Below are 11,521 nucleotides of genomic sequence, written 5' to 3'. Positions count from 1 at the left end.
TGTTCAGTTTAAGATTATAGTAATAAGCTCAGTAACTTATTTTGAAGATTTTAAAGTATAATATATTTAAGTCTCCTATCGTTTGATCATGTTCACAAGCGAGATAGCACGTGTTCAGTTCAAGACTATAGTAATATGCCCAGTATTTTATCATTTATTCTATGGTATAATATATTTAAGTCTCCTATCGTTTGATCGTGTTCACAAGCTGAAATTGCTTGTGTTCAGTTCAAGACCATAGTAATATGCTCAGTAATGTTTGGTTTATTCTGGGATATAATTTATTTAAGTCTCCTAACGTTTGATCGTGTTCACAAGCAATATCGCTTGTGTTCAGTTTAAGATTATATCAATAAGCTCAGTAACTTTTTGCACTTCTAAGGTATAGTATATTTTAGTCTCCTATTGTTTGATCATGTTCAAAAGCAACATTGCTCGTGTTCAATTCAAAGCTCTAGTACTATGCCCAGTAATTTTTATCCCGTCTAGGGTATAATATATTTAAATCTCCTATCGTCTGATCGTGTTCACAAGCAGAAATTGCTTGTGTTCAGTTCAAGACTATTGTAATATGCCCAGTAATATTTTATTTATTCTAAGGTATAATATGTTTAAGTCAGCTATCGTCTGATCGTGTTCACAAGCAAATATCGCTTGTGTTCAGTTTAAGATAATAGTAGGATGCTCAGTAACTTTTGGTATATTTTAAGGTAAAATATACTTAAGTCTCCTATCGTTCGATCATGTTCACGAGCAGAAATTACTTGCGTTCAGTTTAAGACTATAGTAATATGCTCAGTAACGTTTTGTTTATTTTATGGTATAATATATTTAAGTCTCCTAACGTTTGATCGTGTTCACAAGCAATATCGCTTGTGTTCAGTTTAAGATTATAATAGTAAGCTCAGTTACTTTTTTGTACATTCTAAGGTATTATATATTTAAGGCTCCTATCGCTTGATCATCACAAGCAGAAATTTTTTGTGTTCAGTTCAAGACTATAGTAATATGCCCAAAGTTAAACAACTATGCCCAAAGTAATATGCAAAGTTAAACTGCAAAGAATTTATTAGCCTGTCATACTTAAAGGTGCTTATACACGTGGCTATTAGTCGCGTATATTGGTTGCGTCTACTAGGCCAGGCTACAAAAAATTTGTGATGCTTGACGTGTTCAGCGGCAACTAGCTGGTTCATTGCAGGCAAGGCAACTAGAGTTGTTTTGAAGCAGTCTATTGCAGTGCTGCCAGCGCTAGGTTTATAAACTCAGATCTAGGTTTTTGAGCTTCCAGCTGGGTTTTTAGTTACAAACTGATCTGAAACTAAGTTTTTTTGAGAATGATGCACTGAAAGCAAAAATCAATAAATAATTATTGCCAAGAAAGTGGAAATACTACTTATTATAATTTTTAATACATGTTCGTACAGAACTCGTACAGTTCACGTGCGTGTCGGTTAAAAATGAAGAGCCAGTTCAGTTCACAACCCAGTCGAGAGAGCATGTTATTTCAGTTGTATTGGAGCAGTGGGATGCTTTGATCCTTTACTTTGAGTCGCAGGCAAAAACTGATCAATTTGAAGGAGCTCGTAAAATTTATGATTTATTAATTAGTCGCGGCAAGAAACATATGTTATGTTTTGTTCAATTTGTTCTGAAGAAAGTTAATGCACTAAACTTGGAATGCCAATCTGAACATTTTAGGTTGCATGTCCTTCACTCGATGGTATTTGCTGAATATAAAAATATATTAAGCTATATCAGTAATGAAGAATGCTTGACAAAATCAAAACTATGTGATGTAGATCCAAGCTGTTGCAAACCATTCAAACCACTTGAAGATATATTTCTTAGTGGTAGAACAATGGCAGTGTTGGAGCAAGAGCCCCTGGCTAATGATGACATTCGCGGAAGATTCAGGCAAGACTGTTTGAACTTCTTGGTAGCATTTTGTGTACAAATCAAACACAGATTTTCATTTGATGATAGAAGAATTATTGCACAACTTAACATTTTAAACCCACAAGATTTGTCTGCAATTATTCAATATTTTCCATTGCAACATTTGCGGCACAGTTCAAAAACCTGGAGCCTGAACATAAATTAAATGATCTTAATTATAATAATAATATTTATAATATTAATAACAATAATAGCGATTTCAGCGTTTATTAGGCCGTAGGCCTGTCGCCGATTCTTAACATCGCAGAACATTCACAGCATTTTGCGGTCTCGAACTCGCAACTCACTGCTTCAATTCTGCTTTTGCTTAACCGCCCGGCCTCCTTGCCGATTCTGACCAGAAACTGGCGCACAGAGCTGGGATCGAAACCGCGCCTCTCTGCGCCAATCTCTGAACTTTAACCACCGGGCCACCCTGCCCATTGGTTATGGCAGTGGTTGACGATGAATGACTACCGAAGCTTCAGAGTAACCAAGGACTTACACCTCACAGAGAACAGCAGAACTGTCAGCATTCCGGAACTTTGGCATAGCCTTATATCCGTAAAAGATAGTCTTGGCCAACCCTAATTTGAAATTTTATCAAAATTTATTTACAAATTTGTCAGTTCTTCCGCATCCATCAGCCTGCGTCGAAAGAATTTTCTCTCAAGGTTATAACGTGAAGACTTCAAAAAAACAAACTCTTTGAAAGCCAAAACTACCCGAGACCGAATCCTCGCTTAACAAACGCGGACGAAACGTGGTCAGTTACAGGAGAAAACAGCAATTTACAGGAGATATGAAAGTAGATTAGTGAATGCAAGACATGCTGATAAAGCTGTTGCTTACGAGGGGGATGAGGATGAATGATAATTTTAATATGTTAAATAACTGTTCAACAAAATTTGAAATATGTTAAATTGTAATTTATGTTTATCCCTATATATCCATACTCTTTCCTATGTGAACAACAAGGATGTATTACTATGAATTACATGCTTGGAGAAATCTAGGTTTTTTCGGAGGTATAAACTAGGTTTTTCAAAAAATAGTCGCTGGCAGCACTGGTCTATTGCGCTCAGTAGCCGCCCGGCCGTCATACTAAGCATAGTTGCGTCGCTTTCTCTCTCGCCCACTGCTGTCGTGCTCTCGCATGACTTCACAGTGAACACCCTTACTCGACAATTCCCAACGTCGCACTGACGCGAGCGCAGTGTCAGACTGTCAGGGTTGCCAGATGGAGCCAAGAGAAAAAGGCCAATTTGACTCACAAAAAAGGCTTCATTTGAAATTAATAGAAAATTTTTAAATTTAAGGTAGTTCTAACCATTTGCAGTGTTTGCATTTACTCTCAAGGATTTCAGACAGCAAAAAATACACCAATTTCATCACGTGTATGAGCTGAATTACCGTCAATGCTACATAAGCCGCCAGCCTGCAGCGAATTGCACGTTCCTCGCCGACCGTAAAACCGTATAATACATGACATTGAGGATTCAATTGCCACCTAACAACCATAAAGCTTTTCGTTCGCGTTAGAGAGTTTAGGCTCAGTTTTGCTATTTTGCTAACAAAATAGATAGTAAAGTGGTAGGCGACATAAGTGATGTTTTGGCGGGGAGCGCAGCCGTGCACCACCAATTTTGTGCACCAATAAGCCCTGAATCGAACGCCTTGGATATCTCCGGACATCCACCAATCAGCCGTGAACCACTCATCTTTGTCTTCCTCCGGCCTCGCATAGAACCTGCCGTGCACCACCAGGCCGCGGATCGAATCTGACTTCCGGGCATCGTTAAATTACGTAATTTTACGTTCACCGCATCTGAGGTTAGGTTTCAGATAGCATAGTTCTGTTCCAAAATTTATCGTCTTTCGACAAGTGGCCGTTCGACCGAGGGCTGGTTCGACCTACGGCCTAGATACGGACGGCTTCAAGAGATGAAGGCGACGTTCCGGAAGGCAGGAATCATAATGGTCCATTACATCCAGGGCAGTAGTAGTCTTCGGCAGGCGACCCATGTGGCGAAGTTTTTGACATGTTGGCATTGACGGTAGAATATTAATACTCGGAAGATGAAAAAATTTAGACTCATTTCTGCGGTATAGAGATGATGTGGTCCTTGCAAGACTAATCTAAATATTAAAAGTCAATCCTATAAATTGATCACAACTTTTGAATGCGCAGGAAAATAATATATTGCCTATCATTACTTGCATAGGAAATAAAATTTATTTGTTCAAAGTGATATCTTGAAGGGACTCACACCAGAAGGCTGAATATATCGAGAAGTTGTGCTGTAACCTCAAAAAATAGTGCTAAATGTACTGCTCTTTAGAAGTGAAAACTATGCTCGATTATACGCTCTGTCAGCTCTGCCGTCCATGGTCCTTAATTAATACGAGTCGGCAATTGGATATAGTCCCATGGTTCAACCAAAGTGTTGCCCAATTTTCTCATACCTGCGGCAATACTTGCAGCAATGTGGAGTGGTTGCTCAGATGTAACTTGTAATCAATAATTGAATAGGCCCTCACTATTGCCTGATCCGGGATCCCTGATATTAAGTCACACCTGGTTTCTTTTATTTATTTAGTATTATTATTATTTTTATTTATTTATTTTTTTTTTCACTGACTCCAATCTTGCATGTCTATATATCTTCTATTGGTTGGTCTAGTTTTGCATGCAGCACCATGATGTCATGATGCTACTCTGTACGTTGCTGCAAAGAGGCATGTTGCACCATCTTGCATGAGATGAGCCTGTGTGTTTTTGAAGGCAGTTTTTTTTTTATCATCTGTATTAATATTATTTATTTATTTTTATTTATTTATACCTATTATTATTATTATTTCTACATTCTGAAGCATGTGACAAGTGTCCGGTACTAGTTGATGACACTTTCCTGCCTGGAGTGCTCTGGCTTGTGGCTGGGCCCAAGCTTTCTCCTGTTGCCGCCAACTAATGACTGAGATCAGGCTGGGCAGTGCATTAGCACTCGAAGCCTTCAAATTCACATCATCATCATCATCATCAAAGTGTTGCCCAGATTAGGCGGCACTCGCTAGTGTTGCCACCTAAACCGAAGTGTTGACAGTTTCGTGTCAAAATTTGAGTGTACTCGACTTGGGCAAAACTGAATTTGGGTGCACTCGTCTTAGATAAAATTGAAGGACCAAATTATCATAAAAAAAAATGAGAGTTACATTTTTCATAAAAAAGGCCTAAAACGGCCAAAAAGGGCCCATCTGGCAACATTGCGCAGTGTACCGAAAACACTATACTCGACACTCGTGTATAGGCTCTCAGCCTGCAAAACTGTAGTAGACGCAACCAATATACGTAACTACTAGCCCCGTGTATAAGCACCTTAAGCCTCAAAATGCACTCACTAATAACATCAAATTAGGCTAAAACCATTGTTAACAGCACTAAAGCAAAGAAGTTTAAATGCTAGATACTTTAAAAAGTTCGCAGACAGGTGTTGTGGCCACAGCTGGCACCATATCTGAAGTTCTGAACTGCCGCGGGCCTAGAGTTGCTCACTTCATACGAACGCACGCATTGTAAAAATTTTAGAAAACGTAGTGAATCATCACAAAAAATGACCGTGATCTTGAATAGAGAAAACGGCATAGAGAGTTAGCTTGAGGAAGAAAATTCCGCCATCCTAATGTTCGTGTAAGACGGTTAATTTTTCGTGCGTGTCATAACACATTCAGTTCGTTTAGGACTTTAGGTTAACTCAATTCAATTGACGTTTTCTGTCACGGAACCAACAACTTGTTTTTATTTTTCAATTTCTTCGTACTAGAAAAAATTTGCCATATCAAAATTTTGGATGTCGTTCTAATTCATTCTAAATGATTATAGAGAGTATTGTGATTTCATATCTTATGCCAGATGATTATGGCAAATGAGATAGAGGAGGATGACCATAGTCTCTGTGTCTACTCTGTATGAAGCAGGAGAAATAGGGGTGTTGTGACTCGTGTTCATTCATTGAGTGTCATCATTAATTTTATTAAACCTTTTAAACTCGTTGATCATCAATCTTGGTAATCATATGTAACGTAATTACCTTGAACTCTCCTACTTATTTCTGATTTCATCACTTTCACTATTAAATAAATATTAAAATATTCAGTCAGTAAATTTTGTCGATTCTCAAGCACGAATAATCGTGTAATTTCTGAATAATAAAAATGTAAGAATATGTCGACAATACTTCTATGTTTGAATCGTGCCATCAAATATTGTAAATTTTCTTTAGAATGTCCTGTGGATAACATTAGGCAATCGCGCCATTTTCTGTCTGCCGCCGTGGAGTTAACATCTGCTGGGGTAAACTGTTGAATTTTTCGCTGGAATTCAATTATTATGATGTAATATACTATTTCAGTGTAACTGAATTACTAATTGTGTTCTCTGTATTCTTTTGATATTGTTACTCCATTGTGTTCATGACTTCATGTCAATGATGTCATGTTTATTCAAACGACCATCAACTCTTGAAGGTGTTGGTCGGCGTCATTATCCTTCAACCATCTATAAATAACTGAAACTTAAGATCCTTCACTCCAGCCTACGTAATATTTACATCAATTAATTAGGGAAGAGGGACGGCCGTTGTAAAATCTAACTCAAAATCCTAACACCATTAGAAAAAACCGCCTCCCCCCTCATGGTAAATGTTGATTGCTATCATTACAGCTTACAGGGCAAACGGCAATTTACATATCACCTATATTAACACAATTCCACCTTCAGAGGCGCGTACTGTAAGGCTGAATCATAAGTAGGGTGGTCCTCAAAAAACTTTTTTCCTTGAAAATGAGTTCCTACCTTAAAAACGGGTTCCTCTAGATGCCTAAATAATATTCCTAAAATATTTTTCAAATCGGTTAATATTTAGAGGTTGCTCAATGGCATCAAAGTTTCACCCCTATGGCTCAGGGTCATTGGGTCTGTAGAGTGAACAAAGAAACGGGTCTGAACATGCTCAAACCGTAATTCTTTATCCAGTCCCACCCTGTATGACTTGATTCCATTTCTGGGTTCGTTGTGCAGTGTGTATTTCGGACAGTCAGTCAGTCGTGTTCATCCACTGATTGTTGAAGGTTGACAGTTGCAATGGCAACTGTCACACGTGCGAAGAAGGGATATTCGGTGTCTCCTTCTCTCGCATTGACGCGAGCAAAGCTTCCTTCGTGCTAGGTAGGGCTGGCTGTTGTCCACTTCCATCATAGCAACGGTGCTACTTAGGATGACACCTTCATGGAGGTCATCTATGAAGTCCTCCAATTCCGGAAGCGGGCAAGGATTCCTACAATGCGTCCTGATAACTTTTTAACGAAGCTGGAAAAAATCGAGAAAGAATACCAGCTAGTCAAGAATAATCGTCAGAAGGGAATCCATGGCCCAGACCGTGAAGGAGTCCGTCTTCATGGAGGAACCAGAGAGGGTCTTCGACGTGCGCCCTCAATACTGAAGATTGAGGAAGCCCAGGCCTTCCTTGTCGTGCATCGGCAGCCTGGTCGCCCGGGGTACATGGGAGGGATCAATGCCGAACTTGCCCGTAAGGAAGAGCGGAACTGAAATCAGTGGCAAGTGAAGGAGGAGCGCTGTCATTGGGCACAGCAGCCGTCAATGTCGGCTTCTACTGCCATATGGACCCAGGCGACTCGTCCTCCACATCATCCAGCGCGAGAGCGGAGGAGGAGGAATTCCATGTGCAACAAAAACAGGGAGCTGTGGGGATAAGCCACAGCTCCCGCAAGCGCAAGTCCACCGAAGAGGCCGAAGAATGTGATTACTCCAGGCTTGGCAGCTTCCCTTGACCGAACCAAGGTGAGCGAAAGAGGATCTGCTTTCCTCCTAACCAAAGCAGCTCGAAACTTTGGCCCCAAGCCAGAAGAGGTTAACATCAACTGCTCCATTTGCCGATATCGGCAGAAACACCAAGACAAGTAGGCCTCACAGCTCAAGGCGGACTTAAAGATGAGCAAGACGGTGGTGGTGCATTGGGAAGAAAAGCTAATGCAGGACCTCACGAATAAGAAGCACGTGAACCGTCTACCTGCGCAAAGCGGAAAGGAGCTGTACAATTCATCGGCGTTCCCAGGCTCGCCAACGCTACGGGGAAGGCACAGAGCAATGCTGTCGTCACGCTTCTACGGGAGTTGTGGATTGAGGATCGTGTGGTAGCGCAGTGTTTTGATAGGACGGCATCAAACACCGGGCACATCCATGAACTTAGTATTCAGAGAGAGTTTTGAAATTTCGACACATTAAAAACTCTCCATAAAGAAATCAGAGTGTGATGTAGGAGCATGGAAAAACTATATACGAATTTTGGACCCCGATGTTGAGGACAACCCTAATGTTTAGACCCGTTCCTTTCTACCGCATTTTCTCATTTATGAAAAAAGGAGCTATTGTGATCGTCATGTCTGTCCGTCCATCCATCTATCTGTCCGTGACTTCACAGACGGACGAGAAAATGCGCTCTCTATCACTCACTGCAGTGAGTAATGATCTAATTTTTCACTCTAGGGACCCAATGACCTTGAGCCATAGGGGTGAAACTTTGACGCCATTGAGCGACCTCTAAATATTAAGCGATTTGAAAAATATTTTAGGAATATTATTTAGGCCTCTGGAGGAACCCGTTTTTGAGGTAGGAACTCATTTTCAAGAAAAAAAGTTTTTTGAGGACCACCCTAATCATAAGGGGTGTCATGGAATACTAAAGACTAGGAGTAATACACTCAGGAAGGCTTGCAACATTAAAGAACTTTGCTTCTTAGTAAATTTATAATGGAAACCGTGGTGATTTCGAATAGAACTCTTATAGATAGAGGCGGTCTGCGAAACGCCGACTCACTTCTACAACTACGGTATCATTAGTCTGCTCATGAGTCTGCCTGCTTACAGCCCAAGTTCACCAAGAATTGAAAAGCTATTAAAACGCCAAGGATATTCACAATGTCTTCAGCGAAAACGTTTCCAAGACCAGTTCTATAATCATTTCCAAATTCCAATGAATACAAGAACAGCCAATGAATAAAAGCCAAATTTGGACGAAAGCGATTACAACCTAATTACCGAGAAAACGAACCAAGACCCGTCGGTAAACAACAGCAAGTCTGGCCGTAAATTTATTCGAGACGTGCACTTGATTCCCGGAATCACATTATTGAGACCTGAAGTAAATTATCTACTATAATTATTGATAGAAATGTTTGCCACAGCATGAAATATAAATAACATTGACATTTTTAATGTCAAAAAATTAGTTGATTGTGCGCCAAATCGTCGTACAATTTGTATAAATTGCATCGTCATACAATTTGTATCAATTGTATCGTCATACAATTTGTTTTCTATAAAACTGACCCAATTCATGAAAAATATTTTTAAAAATCAATTTATATTCAGGTGATAACAGATTATTGGTACAGGACGACTGTGAGAAGTACTGGGCCGAATTTTACTATACTATAAAACAACAAAATTCATCACAACAAATTCAAGTATCGTCACTATTTTATAAACTCATCTCCTATGACAAAAATAGAAGTCCGTATAATTTTTAATGTGTTCCTATTTTGGACAGTTTTGCTGTGTCTCGTCTGTTTCTATTAAAATCTTACCTCCCTAGCAGAGCGTGGTAGTTACACTTCCTGATTTGAACTCGTTCGTTTGTATCTCTAGCGTCCGTCAAGCTAGAGAGGCTGAGAGAGCACCAATTCCAAACCATTCACTGACAATCACTGTTTACCCAACGTTACCGGTTACCACGCATCTGCAGCTTAGTCGGGTCACCTCACTCGGGTGCGTCATACCGGTCATGGTAATAATAACCAGCTGTCAAGACTCAAATGAGCACTAAATTCGTGCCCTGTTATTGAACAATTCAAGTGAGTATTATTAAGAAAAACCATTGTTTGTCCTCTGGCCTGGCTCTAAGACAGTAAGACTCACACTCAGGAGTCAGGAGTAAGTCTACTGTCTATCTAATAACTTATTATTAAACTTAAGGCTCTAATGTCCAAGCATTGAGCAAACCAAGTACGCAAGTAACCTACATTACCTACTTACCTAGTATAGTAACTATGTATCTGACATAGTGTCAAAGCAGACTTTTTTAGAACCTTAAAGTTCAATTTTGAGTGGCTATAATAAGTAGTAAAGTAGACCAGCTCCAGCCTCCAGCAAAGTATCATCACTATCATGGCCCACATCCATTGGATACCAAATTACCAATACCATTGGCAATTTGGCATCATATAGTCATACCAGCATTATCATATATAAAATATTGATTTTAATCTTGAGTAAATTTGGAAATTAAAAACAAACTAATTTTTTTTTTTTTAATATCTTGTTTACCATTGCCAGTTGCCACTATGTATGCTTTGGATGCTGGAGGCTTCAGGCTTGGAGCTCCAATTTTTTTTTATATTTGGAAACATTCAACCCAATTATGATTTATGAATGGAATGCAATTCTCTCACAACTCCTGAAATGGAGCTCCCAAAAATCTTACAGAGCTCCAATGGGGAATTTTCCTTGTAGATGTAGGATTAAAAAGATTCCTTTAACTTAAAAAATGCTTTGCATGTTGCGAGTTGGACAGTTGCAGTGATGGCTAAACAAGGAATTTTACAGAAGCCACCCATTAATTAGAACTAACAAGTTGAAAACAAAAAACTACAATTTGCAATTTATGCAAGCAATTTCACTCATTCCTATTTCCTACTATGCTAGGGTTGCATGGTATTTATACAAGTTATACTGTATATGAAGCAGATTGTTGTGGAGTCATTGAGAATGAGAAGGTTAGTCGTTAGTGCTAGGTCTTCAGTGTTCAGTCTTGTCTCAAGTGTGAGTTATTCTTGGTGAAATTTATCTGTCAGTAATTGTTTGCAAATTGGACTAACTACACCTTGGGCACCTTCATTTAATAAATGGACAACCAGGCATGCTTGTCCATTGTGCAAGGAGTTATGATTTGTGTCGTTAATGGTTATGTGTATGGAGGTGGAGTGGAAAAAATTTTGCTCAAATGAAAAGCTTGGGGTCATGTCTTGATGATGGTCGGTGGATCATGTTAATTGCGCCTGTTGTAGAGGACTGTGTTTATGGTAGATATGTTGCACTGTTTGTGTTGCATTAGTGAAGATATAAAGTCAAACCAGTGTATGTTAGTGTTGAATCTTAGTGCTTTGTTTTTATCATCCAATTACCAATTGTCAAATTGATTTTTCATACCATGAATCACGGACATCACAGTGCAAGATCTTGCCATAATTTCCATATCATGAATCACGGCCATCACAGTGCAAGATCTTGCCATAATTTCCATATCATGAATCACGGCCATCACAGTGCAAGATCTTGCCATAATTTCCATATCATGAATCACGGCCATCACAGTGCAAGATCTTGCCATAATTTCCATATCATGAATCACGGCCATCACAGTGCAAGATCTTGCCATAATTTCCATATCATGAATCACGGCCATCACAGTGCAAGATCTTGCCATAATTTCCATATCATGAATCATGG

General features: G+C 39.3%; 1 protein-coding gene across 4 annotated transcripts in view; it reads left to right on the top strand.

Annotated features, from left to right (window-relative positions):
- The first annotated feature begins 9,474 nt into the window (after positions 1 to 9,474).
- Positions 9,475 to 11,521, top strand: part of LOC108682025 (gastrula zinc finger protein XlCGF26.1) — a 6,341-nt gene continuing 4,294 nt past the window's right edge. Inside the window, exon 1 of one of the 4 annotated variants that reach the window (XM_047880581.1) lies at positions 9,475 to 9,781. Coding sequence is in view for 1 of the 4 variants with exons in the window: in XM_047880579.1 (XP_047736535.1) it covers position 9,946 (1 nt within the window). In the remaining 3 variants the exon portion in view is untranslated. The other 3 variants (XM_047880580.1, XM_018171114.2, XM_047880579.1) reach the window with 3 other exon arrangements.

This window comes from Hyalella azteca, unplaced genomic scaffold, assembly GCF_000764305.2.
Source record: "Hyalella azteca isolate HAZT.00-mixed unplaced genomic scaffold, Hazt_2.0.2 contig5628, whole genome shotgun sequence".
NCBI lineage: Eukaryota > Metazoa > Arthropoda > Malacostraca > Amphipoda > Hyalellidae > Hyalella > Hyalella azteca.
The sequence above is the reverse complement of the archived record's forward strand: the minus strand, read 5'-3'. Positions and strand labels throughout refer to the sequence as shown.